Consider the following 21001-nt stretch of genomic DNA (forward strand, 5'->3'; position numbering starts at 1 on the left):
CATTGGTCCCCAAGGGACAATTAATTTGTAGCTTACCACAAGATCAACATTGTGAAAAACACAATCACTCACTTATACAGTCCATCAAACAATCACACAATGTGTGTCACTACCAACATCCCGAAAACATAAGTGAGCAGTAGCCCTCTAAAATGGGCTCATACTTAAAGGCCAGTGTTATTTAGCAACCCTTCCAGACTCAGAGTTAAGCGGTTCAGTAGCCGATGTAACAAAGGAGTTGGCGAAACGGTTTGTTTTCCGATAAGGTACATAAAAACGACGTCCTGAGGGCATGAGTGAAAGCTCAAGAGTGCAGAGCATGGAGGCGCTGACCTAAGATACCTTTAGCCTTTTTTAGTGCCCTATCCTCCCATAGAGACCGTAAGTCTCTTTGCTTTGCTCCAATAATTATAGAGCAGATTTTGATAATGTTCTGCAGCTTATTTTTATCCTTCATAGACGAGGCTTTGTACCAACAAACAAATGAGAAGGTTAAAAAGCTTTCTATAAAACAGCAATAAAAGTTGCAGAGAATCCTTTTATTCACATTAAAATAATTCAATTTCCTTGAAAGATAGATTCTCTGCTGAGCTCGTTTAAAAATGGAGTCTGTGTTTGTGACAAACCGCAGCTTGTTGTCGATCCCAGAACAAAGATATTTGTACTCCTCAACCACTTCACCGTGGATGATACTGCTGCTGAGATGGAGAGATGGGGTGGTGCGGAGCATCTAAAATCAATAACCATGTCCTTGGTTTGTGTAACATTCAAGTCCAGGCAGTTACTGTCGCACCATTCTATGAAGTCTGACAACGCAGGGCCATGGTTCATTTCAGATCCCGAAAGCAAGGACATCAAAACATTGTCGTCTGAAAACTTGACTGAGAACCTGTTGTTCTGAGTGACCTGGCAGTTATCTGTTTACAGAATGAACAACAAGGGGGGCAGAACGCACCCCTGAGGAGATCTGGTGTTGGACATTGATGTCAGGGACATCTGACCGTTCACAAACACTCGCTGGATCCTCTCCGTAAGAAAGTTCAAAATCAATAAAAGAAGCTGATTGGGCAAATTAGACACTGGCAAGTCTTTCAATCAGGATGTGGGGCTGCATCTTGTTAAAGGCTGAAGTCTGCAGACAAGAGCCTTACACAAGTCCCCGTTTTATCAAGGTGCCTGTAGACCGTGTTCAATACAAAAAGCCCTGTTTCCTCCACACCCTTGTTTTGCTGATGGGCAAATTGAAGTGGGTCAAGTTTCCCCTCTGTCAGAAATAAAATTTCAGATTTTAAAATTTTCTCAAAAGTTTTCATCACAAGAGATGTGAGTGCTACTGGTCTAAAATCAGACAGTGCCTTTGAGGTACTTCATTTTGGGATTGGGATTGGGATTATAATTGAAGTTTTCCACAAAGTTGGAATCTGACTTACTTCCACATGTTTGAAACAATCTGCTAAAAACACCGCTCAGTTGTTTGGCAGTTTCTAAAATTCTTTTTTTTTTTTTTTTTTTTGCATTGGTCTTAATTTCCCTCTGGGATTAATAAATATCTTTGATTGATTGATTGATATTCTAATAATCTGAGATACGGAATTTGGGATTTTGATTAGTTGTCAGTTACAATGATCAACATTAAAGAAATAAACAATTGAAATATATCAGTCTGTGTGTAATGAATGACTCTAACACACAAGTTTCACTTTTGAACGAAATTACTGAAATCAATCAACTTTGTCGTGGACTTCTCATTTCATGACCAGAATCTGTACAGTTTAAATCCACTCAGAGCTCTGCCTTTTTGTGTCATACTATCAGATGTTGGTAGGTTTGAACCCCATCTCCTATTTATAGTCCTCTACCCAACTGACTTCACTGTTTAAATATTTTTATTTCTTTTATGTTTTCATAGATTTGTGAATCTAACAAAACATGTGAAATTGACCCCATCAGACTAAAGGAAGGTGACAATGCGGAGGTCAACAAGGTAAACGTTCTTCGCCCTTCTGCTTTCTCTCAGGCTTAACAAAAGCCGAGTTATCTCTGTAGCATTGAGTTTCTCTCTTTGTAATATCATAACCTTACAGCCGCTTGTGTAATGTTTTGGTATAAACACAGAAGCACACTTCAGTCACACAGCCATTGTGTTTTTATTGCAGGAAAACCTTCATGTTTATGTGAAGAAAGTCTTCTCCTCCATCACCCAATCCAGTGCCAACTGCCCCCCTCTCATGTGCGACGTATTCAGGTCTCTCAGACACTTGGCCTGCAAACGATTCCCAGGTATGAACAAAATGGTGGAAAAAGTTATCACATGTCATCATTACTATTTTCAGGGTTCTTTCAAACCGCTTTCGTAAAACAATGGTGTGATTTTGCTGCAAAGTGGAGGCAGTATCTGGGAGCCCTTGGTCATTTATAAGTGGTCAGCCTGTGGTGGTAATGTTGCACGATCACAAAAGATTATGTGATGGCGGTATAAATGGGGTGTGGGAGGAGTCTCTGTGCTCTCATGGACTTCCTTTTAGCTTGGATGTAACTTGTTTTTTATGCCAATTGAAGTCATGCTTGTTAAGTCTTTTCATAAGCTGCTCCAAAAGGTGTCTGTCCCTTGCTTCAGCGATACTGGCCAGAAGCTCCTGGATCTCTGCACGGCAAAAGCAAAACTGACTGCCTGCATTTACTTTCATTTTCAATATCGTTGCCAGCCAGAGCACGGCGGATATTCCACACCAGATCATAAAATCACCATCTGTTACGCAATGATGTCTGCCATTGTGGGAATATTATTAAGCTTGGCAACATGAATGCCACAATATTTTCCCATCGCCCTTGCACCACGATGCTTTCAAAAGACAGACAGTGGGATCCTTGAATTCAAATTCGCATTTAACATGTTGTTGAAAAAAGACAGCTTAGGGTGTCTAATATAGCATACCAAACGTGTGTGCCGTCTCTGACCTGCTTTCCCATGTAAATTAGAAATGTTGGAATGGCCACTGAGAAATGGTTCACCCTGAGAAAGCTGGTTTAACACATGACAGGCGAAGACACGTCCCCTTAAATTTGCATAACCCAACCCATTTTTACATCACCAATATAAAAATATTGGTCAAGTTTATTCTAACCAGCAAACAATGCTAGGTACTGCTAACGCTAGTCTAAGCTACTGCTAATTCTAGCCTAAACTACTGCTAATGCTAGCCTAAGCTAATACTAGCCAAAGTACTGCTAAAATTAGCCTAATTTACCCCCCCCCCCCCCCCCCCACACACACACGTTTGGCGTATCTCCTAGGCAACCGGGGCGAGAACAACACATCAAGGAGAGGTTCCTTGGCATTGAGAAACACCCCAAGCAATTGCTAATGTTACACAAAGCTACTGCTAACACTAGCTTAAGCTACTGCTAATGCTAGCGTAAACTATTCCTAATGCTAGCCCAAACTACTGCTAATGCTAACCTGAGCTACCGCTAACATCTGTGTTGGACAAGAGGAAAACACCATAGACATCACTCACATTCCAGGATGTACTGGGAATTTCCAGACTTTGAGTGAATGCCGGCCAGTTGAGTTGTCCTGATATCGTACATGGCTGTAGACTTTTTTTTTAGCTTCAGGTTGTCATGGAGCCATCAGAGCAAACTGGCCAATCAGCACACAGCTCCTTTGACATTCATGTCACGGACAAGTTTATTACAGGGTTGTATTTGGCCTTTTATCGAGGATCCTCGGTCATTTTGAGCCCCAACAAAGTTTCATGTAGACATATTCCAGCTGAATATAAAAAAGTAGTTAGACCACCTTAAAGATCCTAGAGTTGTAATTGTGTAGTCACTCTTTCAGAAACCGTTCGGAGTGTTCTGTTGTTCATTTTCTTTATTTTAGTTGCTTTAATTTAAATAAGTCATGGAATTAAATAACACCTGAAGCCGATTTATAATTGCAGTCAAGATTAAATGTTTAATATTGGGAAGAGTTCTGTGTTGTTGTTTTAGAGGTGTGTGTGTGTGTGTGTGTGTGTGTGTGTGTGTGTGTGTGTGTGTGTGTGTGTGTGTGTGTGTGTGTGTGTGTGTGTGTGTGTGTGTGTGTGTGTGTGTGTGTGTGTGTGTGTGTGTGTGTTAGCTGTTTTCATTACACTAACTAGTCTGATTACAGGTGACCCACATGTTCAGTACTCGGCTGTGAGCAGCTTTGTGTTCCTGCGTTTTTTTGCCGTGGCCGTTCTCTCCCCACACTCCTTCCAACTGCGCCCCCATCACCCTGTAAGCTTAAGCCTCTAAACACTAAATCAGTCATCTGCACACTTGAGTAATTTTGTGTTTTCTGTGGCTGCAGGATCCGGAGATATCCCGCACACTCACTCTCATCTCCAAAACCATCCAGACTCTGGGAAGCTGGGGAAGTTTGTCCAAAAAACTGGTGAGAAAGGGACACATAAACCAATGCCTTAATAAATCAGCAGAAATTAAAATGATGAACCCAAAGTCTAAGCTGAATGTCATTTAGAGGAACACTTGTTTGAATGTTTAATTGTATCTTTGATTAATCTTTTTTTTTGTCCCTCTTTAGTCCAGTTTTAAAGAAAGCTACATGTATGACTTCTTCAAATTATTCCAAGAAGACAATTGCATTGAAAAAGTGAAAAAGGTATTTGTTTTAAAAATTTGTAAAGCTCTAAAGCATTTTCAATATTTGTTTTTGTGTCATCATTTACTCTGTTTCCAGTTTCTTGGTGAAATCTCATCTACTGTCAACAAAGAGTCCAGCGGAGTGGAGGATGCTGTTGTCCTGAAGGAGGGGTGAGTTAGTGAGGAGCCGGTACCACGTTACAGCTGTCGCTGCTGCTTTAATTACTCGCCACATAAAATATGAGATGGGAAAATACAGAAAGATGTTTGTGATAAAAGTTGAAGGAGGCTTCTGCTGCAATCAGATAAAAATTCTATTAAATATTTTAAACGTGCACGTAAAGACGGACATGAATTTTTTTTGCATTTTTATGTTACTGAAGTGAAATACATTTCCACATTTTATTAGCATATGTTATATTATTAATTTAATTGCCCTAAATGAGTAAAAACATGAGTTTTATACACAGGGAAGTGCAGAAACGCACCCAAACAAAAAAGTCTCTTGTGAAGAAACGCTTTAAGAAGAGATGGCTCAGAGTGACCAACAGGGAGCTGTCCTACCACAAATGTAAAGGTGAGACTCCTGTTCATCACCAGCTGCCCAGTCCAACTACCGCTAACATAAGCAGGTTTTGTTTCCGCTAATTGGTGTGAATGCTGGAATAGTCCTGATCATGCACAGACAGTACTTCTAAACGGAGGATTCACAGATGAATTAGACTTTTTTGACCTTTAATTGTGGGACAAAAATGACTTGAAATAAAATATTTGTTTGTTTGTTTTTTTGGTAAACTTTTAGATTTTGTTACATTTGCAGTTTGTCAGCATCTTGTAATTGCTCCACCGGTAGTGTTATTAGATCTTTTCACTGTTTGTAGCATAAACAGGACAGAAATGCTTTATGCTCCACAGGGAAAGAGGCCCTCTGCACCATCAACATCAAAAACATCCGGGCGGTGGAGAAATTGGATGAAAGTGCCTTTAACCGCAAAAATGTGAGCCATTTTCTTTGTGATCTGTCAGTCATCACCTCATATTGGTTTCCCCTTGTGAAAGGGAACTAGAGCCAGTATCAGTTCCCTGAGGTAAAGCAAATAAAACCCGAACGCTTCTGGTCGCATGAGCTCTCGCTGATTCAGTTAAGAGTTTGGAAATGACAATCTGAAAGTGAAAGATGAGTTTATTTAGATGTAGGAAGTGTGTCCTATCTTTACTGAACTCCTGTTTTCTTTTCTCCTGTCAGATGTTTCAGGTGGTCCACAATGAGAAGCCTCTTTATGTTCAGGCAGGAAACTGTGTGGAGGCCAGCGAGTGGTTGGAGACCCTGGGTCAGGTCAGCCGCTGCAACGAGGGACGCTTGGCGAATTTCCACCCGTCCATTTACACGGGCGGAGCCTGGCAGTGCTGCAAACTCCAGAGTACCACCGCTCCAGGCTGCAAGCCCTGCACAATGTGAGTGCTGCTCAGTACATCAACGGGATGAAATCACCCATCACTCTCAAAAAAACTGCTCTTAGGTTTGACGTCCTGTGTAGAATCTCAGGAATAAGATAACTTGGTAACAATCTGATCATTTTAAGTGGAAGTTCTGTAATAAATGCTCTATTTGACAAAGCTTTTCTGTCTCTTAATTATTATTTTACTCCACGTTTTGTGTTTCTCCTGCTGTAGCACCATGCTGGCCAACCTGCAGCTGGACATTGACTGTGACCGGGAAGCAGAGAGAATTTTCTCCCTCCTCTCCTCAAATGAAGCCAAGCTCCAGAACATGGAGGGTCAGTATCAGTCTCGAGGCATGAAGTTTTGACCCTCGAGGCATGAAGGCTTGACCCAGATATTGTCACAGATCTGACCTTTAATAAAGTTTTTTTTAAAGATGTTACGTGTATAAAGATACTTTAGCAGTTTTTCTCATATTGAAACCACACTTAATGCACAACTTCACTAACACGTTCCACGTGTCTGTTTCTGATGGTTTAGATTGGGTTAGGATGTGCAGTAACGTGTGCCCTCTCTGTAGATGCGTGTGCCAGTATGGCGGTGTACCAGGGCCCTCAGCGAGAGCAAGAGGAATACTCCAAGTTCACCATTCAGGAACCCAAAGAGACATTCCAGACGCTCAAACAGCTCCGAAACGTCATGGAGGAGTTGCAAAGGCAGCACAACAGCAGGAACAACATCACAGCACAGTACGGAAGCCTGTAAGTTCACTATCAAACACGTAAAACACAAGTTCTAGTGTGGGAACAGGCAGGTGAATGAATTATGGATTCATGATTCCCTTTGTCCCTCTGCTCTACTGATTCAGTGACAACCCCATCGTGGGGAAAACCTCCTAACCTGTGTGGCCGGGTGTGGCCAGAAACAGCCACACCAGCAGGTGGCAGCGCAGCACAGAGAAGCTCGGTGGTCCTCATGAAGTCAGATGGCCGCTCTGTGACCAGGAGAATGCTAAACAACGTGACCTCCTCGTGTGTTTCATCCACTATGAATGAACTCTGACTGATTGTTTCCTCCCATGATTGATGTCCCTTTCTTTTTACAGCTGTGTGACAGAAGCATCATTAGATGGTGTGTGAAGAGGCTGCTATTATTTTATTGTTAAAATTATTATTATTCACTTGGTTTATAATAACACCTGCAACGAGTCCCCATTTAGTTTATAAATCATCATTCTGGAGGATTGTCATCTAGCCGTGCCCCTTCAATCTCTTAGTGTCCTTCTGAACAAGTGTGTGTGTGTGTGTGTGTGTGTGTGTACCAATCTGCCTTATTGATGGAGGTTTCTTTCACATTTAATGCTGAGGAAAAAAATGCAGATGCACTTTAAATATTTGGAACTGTCCGAATGGAAATGATGAGATACTTGGTATCAGCTTTCCTCATTTTGATCAGTTACATGATCTTGAGTACTTTTTGTTATTTGTTTCATTCTTGTAAAATAACATTTAATGCCTGTAAATACTAAGATATTTTTCTCGACCAAAGGCAATCTCTTGGACTATACGTGTAAATGTATTTTGTATACAAACTGTTTAAAATTGAGACAAATGATATATGTTCGGTTTGTGTGTAAGGTTTTCCTAACACATCTTTATCTTTTATTGAATTAGGGCAAGCGGTTTGCATGCGTTGCGTTTGGAGTCCTGACAGCATGACTGTGGTGAAGAGTTGTGTTTTTCTGTGGTCGTGAATCGTATCGGTGCGGTGTGTAGTTTTACCGAGAGCCTCCCACACCTAGACCCGCAGAGAGAATCGATCAGACAATCATATCAACTAAACCCATAATGCACGCCCATTCTTCTCACCAGCAGCACACCGCAGCTCCAGCTGTTTGTTTTTAATGCTCACAATCAGAAGCTGAAAATCCTCCACGGCTGTCGACTCAATCATTCACTGCCAGAACAGACAGAATACTAAACGGTTCAATAATAATTACGGCTCTCAGATATGCTAATGTGAACAGCCACACACAGAAAAAAGACAAACCTTTCACATTGTGACGGTTCAGTTTACTGAAATAATCGTTCGTTTTTGACTAAAAGCGGTTTGATTCACTCCTGTCCTTATTTTCGCTCCTCTGTGTGATCAGTCCTACGCGTCTGAACAATGAAGAAAACCAAACTTGAAATAATTTGAACCTATCAGACATTTCTAATGCTACAGGGTTAACCACATCTGTACGTGCACATAAGTCGTATCATATTTCAAACATGCCATTTTGGGTGATTTCAGTCTGTTTCTGAAGAGAAGCTGTTTTTCTATCTTTGCATTGATGACATCACGTTTATTTCGAGTTTTCACCTGAAGCTGCAGCCGACGCCCTTCGCATGCAGGCTGGGACCAAATGAGCCAAAACTCACCGTAAAATTATTTATCAGCTGAAAACTTTCACAAAGCAAGACTGAATTTTTTAGAATCTGATTTCTGACTCAATTTCCTGATTTTATTTGGGAAATTTCAATGCATCTATTAACGTAATTAATAACAAAAATCAGTTGTCATTTGTCAGCCTAATTTTTTAAGACCAGACAGTTGGAGAATGTTTGCTATTTTATATAAAATCTGCCTGTTTGATTTAAATAAGGGAATTCTGTTCATTTCTTTTTTCTTTTTTGCATTATATCTGAAAATAAGAAAGTATGTGTTTAAATGTGCAAACACATGAATACAGCATTGATCTCAATGAGGTTCCTGTAAGAGTTTTACCCATCTGAAAGGGATTTTAAATTTATGTTTGCTTTAAATGAACACCAGTCTAAATGTCATCTGAGTCCCTGATTTAGGATGAAGCACTTTGGCATGGCAAATGGGACAATTAAGTTTCAGATCATAAGTCTGCTCATTAAATCTTCCCAATTTTTTACAGATGCTAATTTAAAAACAAGCTCATTTACCTCCAATCATTTTTACGTGTTGGAACAAAGAGGGAGACTACAGAGAACGGCCTGAAGGCTTCATCTAAAGCTTTATTTATTGCTTTGATCAAGAAGCTTTTTTTTTTCATTTTAACTGTTGCAAAACAATTATTTACACATGTCCGGGTCTTTTCTGTATTCAGTTTAATGTCTTCTTTTTTATACTAGTGAAACATTTAGTTTTGCATTCACGGTCCATGCTTCGTCTGTTCAGAATAAACAAGTTGCCATTGCTTTACCTGTTTGTCATATCTTTTTGCACAAAATCCCTCTCACAGAGAGTGATTGAAGCAGCTTTGTTCTTGACGTTTTCAGTACCTTACAGAATTAACAGTTTCACTTTAAAGGTGCAATATGTAGGAATGAAGCAGTGGCTACATCTATGTACTGCAGTCATAGACTAAAACACTTTCAATTCTTCAAACGTCTGTGCAGCGTTAGATCGGCGCAGACTCTGCAAACTTGCATATTGTGAACAGTGACTACATCCCTCTTTGGGTATTTGAATGGAGAAAATCTGAGAAGCCAGCTGAAAATGAAATCTGTCTCCGTATAACCTTCCTTCCAACATGATTGAGAGAGTAGGCTGTTTAGTGAATGTTCCACTGTTGAATCCTACATGTTGCTCCTTTAAAGAAAACTAGCTGCAGGTCACATCCACCCATCACCTGATGTTAGCTGTTTTGCTGTAACCGCTCTGGCCACCCTGGCAGCACACTTGTGGGCCATTCCCATCTGTACCGGGTCAGCCCGGGCCGGGTAGCGTAGGTTGTTTACATATCTGGGTGGCCTGGTATTTTTCCAGGCCAACCAAGGCTCATTTTCAGCCCTCTTCTCGAGGGGGTCTGCTTCAGGCCGACCAGGGCCAACACACCCACTGCTGACAGCAAATTCACACCTTCCATTAGAGCAATCCTCTGATTGGTGGGTAGAATCAGCCCACATGGGCTTAAGACAAGGATGTGTGGAATCAACCGGGCCAGGCTGGGGCTACCCGGCCCGGGCCGACCCGGTACAGATGGGAATGGCCCATTGGACCCCTCTAATGCTGGGGTCAGCATAACATGCAAGGAATGGAATTATTGAACCTGCTCCGCAGCAGCAGATCCATTTTGCTTCTCTGGGGGAAAGAAAGTAGGATTGAACTCCCACAGGTGACCCGTCACCCTCCAGCTTAGGCTCATGATCTCAAACCAAGTAGTTCACGGTTCTTCAGAAGCATAAAAGATCACCTGCCTTGTATCCTGCCGACAATGACAATATGCACTATGGGAGGTGTGTGGAGAATGCATTGAGTTCATTTGGAAGGTAGTGTGAGGAGCTGGAGTTGGTCCTGAAGTTGGTGATGTGGTCCAAACTTTGTCACAAGGGCCTGCGGTCAGCAGTGAAGTAGAAGCCTCTCGTCTTTTCTCATTTCCTGTCTTCTGCCTTTTTCCAGCAGATCCTGCACAAATTTGTCATGTAACAGACAACAGTAACCTTTCATTAGGGGGCATGGCAATGGACGCTGGCTAAATGTGATACTAGACTTGATGTAAATCCTATCTAGTCAGCACCAAGTTTACCAGAAACAATCTTGGGAAGGATCTCGGTTGTTTCAGATAGAAACAGGTGTACTTACTCAGATTAGTCTCTCCTCTTTCCAACTAGATTTTGAAGACGAAGCAGCATCGCCTTACATCTAAAAAAGTAGACGGTAAGTTAATTTCCTTCAAACTAACCTGCACCTATTTGATCGATTAAAAACAAAAATAAATCTTGATATCTGCGACACAACGGAGCCCAATTGATGCTGGGTCAATATATGTGTAAAGAAATTTGGCTGGCTCAGCCATATTTGTAAAGAAAATATTGACTGGCTCAGTTATATTGTAAGGAGAAACTGTCTTTACTCAGTTATATTGTTAAGAAGACTCAAAGGTTGTTTTCATCGATAAACTGACGATAATATCTGTGTGTCTGTGTTTCAGTTCAATGAGGAAACCAGTTTGACAATTAAAAGTTTTAATTCTTCAAATTAAACTAATGATTTTGAAATTGACAAACAGGAAATAACAATCAACATTGGCAACTTGTAGGACAATCTTTAACAGTTGATATGCTGTTCTTGCTCAAATAGACCTTCTGTCGGTGAATGAAGATTGAGAGTGATATGATGTGATTATGGATGCATGTGTGTGCAAAGTGTCATGAGAATTGAACATGAGGTGAGATGAATGCGTGTGTGCATCTGATTTTGCTTCAGGAAGAAACAGGTGTCTGAGTGAAGTGATGGTTTGGATAAACTTAGGTCTTATCAGAGAACTGCATCAAACGCTAAACACCGTGCTCTGTCTCACCGAACTCTTGTGGACCCTCTTTCGGATCCGGGCCGTGGAGGACGTTGTGGTTCATCCAGATGACACCGGCGGCTGACAGGAGACGTAGGTGTCGAACGGAACCGGTCCAGAGTTGCCCTCGGTACACGTGGATGGTAGAGCGTTTTGTCGATGCGCTTTCTTAAGTTAATTCACTCAGAAATCAAAAGACTCGGTAATGAGTCTGCGTTAGAAGTCGCGATTCAGCTATTCTGCCTGGCTTGGCAGGAACAGCGTGAGAAAAGGGGGGGGGGGGGGGGGAACGAGCCAACCGGCTCCCCCCTTTCAGCGGTTGTTCACACGTCCTCTCTCTTTCGTTGTCAAGCACGAACTGAAATCAAAAGACTGAAACTTACCAAAAACCTTTCTCCTCTCAAAGCAAACGTGTGCGTCAGCAAATGTGTTTTGGAGTTTAACTGTGAGAATCTGTGTGTGGGTGTGTGTGCTTGAGTGTGTGTGAAGGTCAGCAACAAACACTCTCAACGTTATCTAATTATGGATTCATTAAATCTCTTATAATTACCCCAAAGCATAATAGTCATTCATTTGATTAAAACACATTTATAATGAGCAAATTGATGATTAAACTTTTAACATTCAAAACAAGAAAAGGAAGTTTAAACTTTATGTTTTTACTTGTTATGACAACTTGTCCATGAGAACTCCTTCTTCTGGTACCGCAGGTGGCAGATGTTATGGTTTCCTCCCAGACTCGCTGGCGTTCAGGTCTTAATCTGTGGGTGAAAGTTCTCAGCGACCCAGCTTTGACACAGCTGAGTCCAACACCACCTTTGTGACAGAAAACCCATATTTCCTCACGTTACATATGAATCTAAATGCTGGTGAAGGTTCTCAGTCATCCAGGTCAGGGTAATTGTCATGGATTTAATCAATATGTTTATCAAAAACCCATTTCCTGGAGTCGAAGAGAAAAGGGACAAGAAACAATGAGGCAGACATACAACCAGATAATGATTAAGTGCGCAGGGCAAATGCCCTGAACATCTGGTCACAGAGTTTATTTAAAGAAAAAGATAAGGAAGGTATGGAAGTGGATCATGAGCGAGAGAGTGTGTGTGTGCCGGCTCTGAGGGTGAACTGGCACCGCGCCACGGCCGATCGGCTCGAAGATCTCGCCAGACTGGGGTTTGCTGGGAGAATCTGTGCTCGGTTACGGGCACAGAGTTAAAGGAGACCATGCTCGTGCGCGATCTCGGTGCAGCAGCCCCGCCGCAGACCCGGTTTGGTCTAGTCAATGCCAGGTCTGTGCTGAACAAAACTTATTCTTCGTGACTTTTTTATTCAGCATGACTTGGGTTTTCTCTGCATCTGTGAGTCCTGGATCCCGTTTGGTGACTCAAGCGCCCTACTGGAGCTGGTACCATCTGGCTGCTCCTGTTTTAATATTCCCAGGTCACGGGGCAGAGGTGGAGGGCTGGTTGTTGCTTTTAAATCCAGCTTTCCTTGTAAACAGCTTACACCCACCATGTCATTTTCTTCCTTTGAACTATGCTTATTTGAACTGTGCATCTCCCCCTGTCTGCTCGTTGTGCTGATTTATCAGCCTGCAAAGACTGACTCTAACTTCCTTAATGATTTCTGTGATCTTGTGGCAGACTGCATCCTAAAATATGACTATATCCTATTTTTTGGTGATTTTAACATCCATATCTGCTGTCCGGACAATGTGCTTGCTAAAGGTTTTTTTAATTTGCTAGATTCATTCAATCTAACTCAATGGGTATCATCCCCAACTCATGCCAGGGGTCACACCCGGTTCTCTCTTTTGGTCTCCCTGTCATGAACCTTGTGACTTTGCCTCCTGTGTTCTCTGACCACTCTCCAATACTCTGTGATGTTACGTTGCTATGTCCTGTCCCTGTGTGTGAAGCTCCAGCTATTAGGTTCAGAGCCCTGGATGCAGAAACTATTTCAAAGTTTGTGGACTGTATGTCTGTAAGGTTAGAGACCTTTAACCCTGATCCATCTAACACTGAACACTATTCACAACACTTTGATTTACTTTGTAATCAGGTCCTGGACGTGGTTGCCCCTCTCAACCTTTGCAAGTCTTGGCCTAGGAGGGAGCCTTGGCTCTCTGATGTCATGCGGGCTTGTAGGCGGGCGTGTAGAGCCTCTGAGAGAAAGTGGAAAAAGGATGGCCTACAGGTCTCGCGTGAGTTGTTCAGAGCATCTCTGGTTGCTTATCAGGATGCAGTGAGGGCCGCCAGAATGGCCTATTTTGCAGACATCATTGAAACTAACTCCAAGAATCCTAAGATTCTCTTCAAAACGCTAAACTCAGTTCTGGTGTATCAGGACAGGAGCCTAGCTCCATGTCTCCTACAGCTGCGGGAAACTCTGAAGCTTTTCACAAATTCTTTGTAGATAAAGTATCAGGCATTACAGCAGCTATTTCTGGTAACTCTGTTGACCCTGTTCCAGTTCCTCCATCACCACCCACCCTGAGCTCCCTCAATACTGTTTCATACTCTGAGCTGAGTGAGCTTGTTGCGAGGCAGAAGCCATCTGGCTCTCCACTTGACGTTCTGCCGCCTCGCCTCTGGAAGGCTGCCTTTCCGTGTCTTGGCCCATCACTTGGTCAGATTATCAATGGGAGCCTCAGCACAGGTGTCCCAGCTGCTTTGAAAGCAGCAATTATTCGGCCGACCCTGAAGAAACCTGGTGCTGATGTCACTGTGATCACAAATTACAGGCCTATCTCTACCCTGCCTTTTACATTGAAACTGCTTGAGAAGGTCGTTTATCAGCAGCTGGTCTCACATTTAGCCGACTCTGATCTGTTTGAGTTTTTCCAATCAGGGTTCAGGTCTGGCCATAGCACAGAGTCTGCTCTACTGAGGGTCCTAAATGACATCTATCTATCACTAGATCAGGGTACATCTGTGGTGCTTCTGTTGTTAGATCTGACGGCAGCCTTTGACACAGTCAACCACGCGATTCTACTCGATCGCTTGGAACGATGGGTTGGGATCAAAGGGTCTGCTCTGGATTGGTTTAGATCATATCTCCACAACAGGACATTCTGCGTTAAACTGGGTGATGTTTTTTCTTCTTGGGAGGGGCTCCGCTGGGGGTTACTGCAGGGATCGATCCTTGGTCCTCTTTTGTTTGCCATTTATCTGCTACCTCTGGGGTCAGTCTTTCGTAAACATGGCCTATCATTCCATCTCTATGCTGACGATTGCCAGATTTACTCTCCGTTGTGTCAGGAGAAAGGTCACTCTATCCAGTCCTTTGTGTCCTGTATTAATGAGATAAAGTCTTGGCTAATAGCCAACTATCTACATCTGAATGAGGGAAAGACAGAGCTCATTGTTTTTCACCACAACAGCAGGAATGTGGGTCGTTATGTTGATCTTGGCCCTCTTTCTCCCTACTCAAAACCAGTTGTTACCAGTTTGGGAGTGAAAATTGATGCTGGACTTAAATTTGAGGCTCACATCAACTCAGTGATCCGGTCCAGTTTCTTTCACCTGAAACGCCTTGCAAATATCAAGCCTATGCTTTCGAGAGCCCACCTGGAGCGGGTACTGCATGCCTTTGTTATTTCTAGGCTTGATTACTGCAACTCTCTTTATTCAGGGTTGTGTCATCACTGACTACGTTTACATGCAGCCAATGTCCGGGTTATGATCGTGTTAAGGTCGGTATTCGGGTTTCTGAGTTGATCAGAGTAACCCGTTTACAAGCATAAATAGAAAGAGTTACCCCTAACTTGCATAACCCAATTTAAATGCAGATGTTGGGGTAGCGTCACGACGTATGGACTACGTCCAGACGCAATATGCATCATTTCCGGTTCTTCTTGTTCCGGTATCCGTGAAAACAACAACATGTTTCCCAGTTCGGAAGAGATAGCGACTGCGTTTGTTTGCGCTTTAGTTTCCTCGTCACTCCAAAAGTGTGGTGCTGCTCCGCGACTTGCCATTTTGCTCCCAACTTGTTTACTTCCGGTGTTCTGGCGCATACAAGACGTCTCGCTACTCAAAAGACCAAGATTCCTTGCGAACAGAGCATGCGCAGAACACACGCTTTGATGGGGATATCCCGATATGCGTTTACACGACCAAACATTCGGGTTAGAAAAGGGTTACCCCAGGTGTAGTAACCGGGTTTTTAAAAACCCGGTTATGAGCATAGCCGGGTTTTTGGCGGTGTTTACATAGCCGTGCGGAACCGGGTTATTGCGAATATTCGGGTTTTAAAAGGGTTACTGGCTGCATGTAAACGCACTGATTGCGTCGCCTACAGGTTGTGCAGAACAGCGCAGCAAGGTTCCTGACTGGGACCAGGAAACGGGACCAAATCAGTCCAGTTTCGACCTCCCTGCACTGGCTTCCGGTTTGCTATTGTGCACAATTCAAAATCCTTGTCTTTGTTTACAATTTCTTCCAGGGTGGTGCTCCCCCCTATCTAGCCACACTCCTGAACAAACATTCCCCATCACGCGCTCTGCGCTCCTCTGAACAAGGCCTGCTCGCTGTCCCTCGTTCTAGGTGTCGTACTCGTGGGGACCGGGCTTTCTCAGTCCTAGCACCGTCTCTCTGGAACCAGTTGCCACCCTCAGTTAGGCTGTCCCCATCTCTGCCAGCCTTTAAGATTCTCCTAAAAACACACCTTCTCCGCTTGGCGTTTCCTGAACATGTTTGATTCGGCCCTCTTTTACGTTGAATTTCTTTCAGTTTTCATACCCATCTGTCCTGTACTAGAATGTTTCACCTTTTTTTGTAATTTGTATTTTGTAATTTGAATTGCTTTTATTTCTGAATTGCTTTTATTTTTTATTTATTCTTTATACTTCTACTGTACCATGTTCAGCGCCCTGGGCTTCCTGACAGGGTTGCGGAAGGCGCTTTATAAATAAAGCTTTGTATGTGTGTGTGTGTGTGTGTGTGTGTGTGTGTGTGTGTGTGTGTGTGTGTGTGTGTGTGTGTGTGTGTGTGTGTGTGTGTGTGTGTGTGTGTGTGTGTGTGTGTGTGTGTGTGTGTGTGTGTGTGTGTGTGGGAGGACATGTGTTTATATCCTCTGGTAATCTGTCTTTTAATCGTTCCTGACGTGCTCCGCTCATCATGTGCTGCTGTGATGTCACCTCACTGACGCAGCATCGAAACACGCTCTTGAGCCCTTTGATCTGCTAAGTTCAAAAGTAACTGGCGAGGTGAAAAAGTAATTAAGAATCCAGGCAGCAGATTTCTGTGCAGAATTTAGGGGAGATGCAGGAAGATGAGAGACAGACAGGACAAGAAAATAGTTAAATAAAAACAAGAAAACAAAACAAAGTGTTTGAAAGTAAATTGTAGGTAGATTTATCTCCACTACACGTTTTATAAAACAATACGTTATACACGTGTAATATTTACATATTTGATACAGTTCAGATGATCTGATCAGATCATAATCAAAACTCAGTCACACACACAGGGCCTTTTCAAGGCATTTTGGGCGCCAAGACAAAACGGAACACCCACTGATAATAAAAAATGAAAAGATGTGTGTAGACTGGCAACAGTCATGTCCCTTTAAGAGGGCCTTTTCCACCGGCCAAACTGGCATGGAATGGGAAGGATCGGGTCGCTAAATTATGTTTCGTTTGTTAAACCAGTCCAGAAAACCTACCCGGACCCCAGTAGCGAGCCAGAGCGGATGGGTCCCATTGGCGGTTCTAGGGGCGGGGCCACAGGGGCACTGGCCCCTGCTGAAATATGATTGGCCCCTGTAGTGCCCCTGTCCTGTCACTCATCTGTCCTTTGTGCGGTGATGAGATTATAGGTGGATGCAATTCCGAGTCCAAACACTAGTGGTCGTGTGGCGCTAAGGAGCAAAATAGTGTGTGAAATCCAACAGAAGAAGATTTGAAAGATTCCAAGAAGGGAGAACTTTTCAACCGACATCGGATCTGATGAGAGTCCACGTTATGAGGAGTTTGTTGGTAAGTCACGAATCACTGTTTACTCACAGTTGCCATGTAAGTCAAGTCTATGGCGTTTAAAGCGTTCCACAACCCGTGCACGCGCATTGGGTCCACAGCGCGCGTGTGAACGGGACTCGCGAGCGCAAATATACATGGCAGCGCGCGTGTGAACGGGACTCGCGAGCGGAAATATACATGGCGAGAGGTCATTTGTGCACTGAGAGGGAGCAAACTGTGTCTGTGAGCGCACAAGGATGTGCACAAGTGACAAACCTGCGTGCGCGCGTTGTCAACGAGCACACGGAAGAGGAAAACGTGCGCGCGCGGCAGCCTCTGTGCGCGCTCGGCAGCCTCACTGCACGCTCGGTTTCTGACTCCTGCTCGCTCGGCTGTAAGGGCTTTTGGCACTCTGGAGGCGTGGCCTGTGGCAGATCTTCTCTGTCCTTTGATTGGTTAGTTTACCCTGCACTTTACCCTCTATTTATATAAAAAAGTCTGATATTCAGTAGTTGCTGGCATAGCTCAGCTGGGAGAGCGGGTGACTCTCACTCCAGAGGATCCAAGTTCCAGTCCGGGCAAGGAAAATACAGTAGATGTCATGTTAATTTTTCTTAATTTCAGGTATTTTACAGTTGTGACCGTTCAACTGTCATTAAACGTCCGAATGTTTGCTGGGCAGTGTTTTAAAAAGTGCACATAAGCTAGATGGTTTTAACCATATAAAATTACATTTTTTGTGATACTGGAAAAATACATACTGAAATAAAACTACTGGTTGAAAACTTTATGACTGTGATTGTACAATATATGACTCACTAATACACTGCAAACTCCCTTAGAGTGGGGCTGAGAGAGAGAGAGAGAGAGAGAGAGAGAGAGAGAGAGAGAGAGAGAGAGAGAGAGAGAGAGAGAGAGAGAGAGAGAGAGAGAGAGAGAGAGAGAGAGAGAGAGAGAGAGAGAGAGAGAGAGAGAGAGAGAGAGAGAGAGAGAGAGAGAGAGAGAGAGAGAGAGAGAGAGAGAGAGAAGTTCTTGCCTCATTAATGTATTGTTTATTTTTTTCAGCATTTAATTGACAAATTATCCTTTCAAATAATTAATTGATGAGTTATATAATTGTCCATTTAGAATTGTTGAATGGACTGAGTAAAGTTTGGTGCACTTTATATATTTCAAAACATGTTTTTTTTAATGATGCATATAAATAATTTAAATGTTAATTTAATGAAATATTTCTATTTTTTCATTACCTCACCCTTGTTTTGACAAAAACAGAACCTTGCTGGATAATATCACGGAGAAACTATTTGTTCACAGTACTTGGCTCAGTGAGGATCTGTGTAAAGGAGGAGATGCTCAGAAATCTGTCTGCAGATTGTTACAACCCAGACTGGAAGTGGTGGCTGTAATAAGAAAGGAGACCAAACAGAGGAGCGGGGGTTCAACAACTGATTTATTTAACAAAAGTAAGGATTTACTAAAGCAAGTTAGTGAACAGAAAATGGCCAGTGAGGACTCTCCACCACACAGGAGAGACCCAGTGAAAGCAGAAAAACAGTAGGCTTTGTAGGCAGCACCACACCCTGAGCCCAGGTGCCTCCAAGGCTGCTTAACGAGCTGCCTACAACAGAAGAAAAACACAATTAAACACAAATGAAAACCCAATGAGACGGTGGGGGCATCACAACACGTTCAGGACTACCCAAACACCAGTAATTCTTGACTGCACTGATCTGCTTTAGTAAATCCTTACTTTGGTTAAATAAATCAGTTGTTGAACCCCCACTCCTCTGTTTGGTCTCCTTTCTTATTACAGCCCACCACTTCCATTCTGGGTTGTAACAATCTGCAGACAGATTTCTGAGTATCTCCTCCTTTGGTATACAGATCCTCACTGAGCCAAGTACTGTGAACAAATAGTTTCTCCGTGATATTATCCACCAAGGTCTTGTTTTTGTCAAAACAAGGGTGAGGTAATGAAAAAATAGAAATATTTCAATAAATTAACATTAAAATTATTTATATGCATAATAAAAAAAACATGTTTTGAAATATATAAAGTGCACCAAACTTGACTCAGTCCATTCAACAATTCTAAATGGACAATTATGTAACTCATCAATTAATTATTTGAAATGATAAGTTGTCAATTAAATGCTGAAAAAAATAAACAATACATTAATGAGGCAAGAACTTTTTAAACTTGAACATACCTACACCCACAAGTCTATTTTTACCTGGTTAAAACCATCTAGCTTATGTGCACTTTTTAAAACACTGCCCAGCAAACATTCGGACATTTAATGACAGTTGAACGGTCACAACTGTAAAATAATATCACAGGAATTAGGAAAGAATAATATGACATCATCTCTATGTTACTTGACCGGACTCAAACCTGGATCCTCCAGGGTGAGAGTCACCCGCTCTCCCAGCTGAGCTATGCCAGCAACTGCTAAATACCAGATTTTTTTATATAGATAGCTAGAGAGTAAAGTGCGGGGTAAACTAACCAATCAGAGGATAGGGAAGATCTGCCACAGGCCACGCCTCCAGAGTGCCAAAACTCCTCACAGCCGAGCGAGCGGAATTAGGAACCGAGCGCGCAGAGGCTGCCGAGCGCGCACGTTTTCCTCTGCCGTGTGCTCGTTGGCAACGCGCGCACGCAGGTTTGTCACTTGTGCACATCCTTGTGCGCTCACAGACACAGTTTGCTCCCTCTCAGTGCACAAATGACCTCTTGCCATGTATATTTTCGCTCGCGAGTCCCGTTCACGCACGCGCTGTGGACCCAATGCGCGTGCACGGGTTGTGGCACGGGTCTGATGCGATACAAGTCTGACAATAAGTCCAATGGAAAGCAATGCCGACATTAGTTAAAGGTAATGTTAAAAAGGGCTTGTGAAAAAACGTTAGCCCTTGCTAATCCATGTACTTCTTTTGTAATCTGCATTTCTTGTGTTAATAGTTGGCACTGTCTGATAGAGAACATGAAAAGAAAGGGTCAGATACAGGCGGGAATTCTGCAGTTTTTTCCCAAGAGAGTGTGTCAGCTGGTGAAAACGAGCATGGAGAAATCAGAGAGAGAGCAGCAGGAGGCAGTAGACCAGAGGCTGGAACAGGGCAAGGGACCTCCATTCCCCCTTTATCAGGTCAGAAAGAATATAATCTTTATTGTGCAACAGTCATGTCAGATAAACACGAGAGACAGCCTCTTGTAGGACATACCATGCTGGGAAATCAGCGTACGTGTAATATAAACGCGCCGTGGCGGCATGGTGTTGCGGGAATTTTGTGGCATTCGTGCTGCCACGGTTGATACTAATATCACCGCAACGCCGGACTTGTGAATGCATATTACAACTTGGCGCAACAGAAGGGGGTATCATGATCACGTGGGCAGTTACTGCCGAGCTCCGGCCGGCAACTATATTGAAAATGAAAGTAAACATGGGCCGTAAGTTTGGCTTTTCTAAACAGAATCAGCTGAGATGATGGCCGGGGAGCCTCTCCGTAAGAGTTGAAGCTCAGATCACCAGAGACTGCACGGGGACAGACACCTTCTGGAGCGGCTTGTTAAAAAAGCTTAATGAGTGTGGCTTTGATCGCAATAAAAAGCAAGTTATGTCCAAGATAAACTGAAGTCCGTGGCAGCGCAGAGA

General features: G+C 43.0%; 1 protein-coding gene and 1 long non-coding RNA gene across 2 annotated transcripts in view; one reads left to right on the forward strand and one right to left on the reverse strand.

Annotated features, from left to right (window-relative positions):
• The window catches only part of rasa2 (RAS p21 protein activator 2), a 40289-nt gene extending 33125 nt beyond the window's left edge, over nucleotides 1-7164 (forward strand). Inside the window, exons 13-24 of the mRNA XM_015951761.3 lie at nucleotides 1910-1984; nucleotides 2157-2280; nucleotides 4157-4263; nucleotides 4337-4420; nucleotides 4571-4648; nucleotides 4727-4800; nucleotides 5100-5206; nucleotides 5545-5627; nucleotides 5876-6084; nucleotides 6304-6407; nucleotides 6653-6833; nucleotides 6941-7164. Coding sequence (XP_015807247.1) covers nucleotides 1910-1984; nucleotides 2157-2280; nucleotides 4157-4263; nucleotides 4337-4420; nucleotides 4571-4648; nucleotides 4727-4800; nucleotides 5100-5206; nucleotides 5545-5627; nucleotides 5876-6084; nucleotides 6304-6407; nucleotides 6653-6833; nucleotides 6941-6971 — 1257 coding nt within the window. The 3' untranslated portion in view covers nucleotides 6972-7164. The remainder of the gene's footprint in view (nucleotides 1-1909; nucleotides 1985-2156; nucleotides 2281-4156; nucleotides 4264-4336; nucleotides 4421-4570; nucleotides 4649-4726; nucleotides 4801-5099; nucleotides 5207-5544; nucleotides 5628-5875; nucleotides 6085-6303; nucleotides 6408-6652; nucleotides 6834-6940) is intronic.
• A 3239-nt stretch (nucleotides 7165-10403) lies between these two features.
• Nucleotides 10404-11516, reverse strand: LOC129163838 (uncharacterized). Its single transcript, XR_008563634.2, has 3 exons — nucleotides 11390-11516; nucleotides 10672-10731; nucleotides 10404-10494 (listed from the first exon to the last, which is right to left on the reverse strand). It is a non-coding gene; the product is annotated as an uncharacterized lncRNA (long non-coding RNA).
• Between the last annotated feature and the right edge of the window lie 9485 nt (nucleotides 11517-21001).

This window comes from Nothobranchius furzeri, chromosome 13 (genome assembly GCF_043380555.1).
Source record: "Nothobranchius furzeri strain GRZ-AD chromosome 13, NfurGRZ-RIMD1, whole genome shotgun sequence".
NCBI lineage: Eukaryota > Metazoa > Chordata > Actinopteri > Cyprinodontiformes > Nothobranchiidae > Nothobranchius > Nothobranchius furzeri.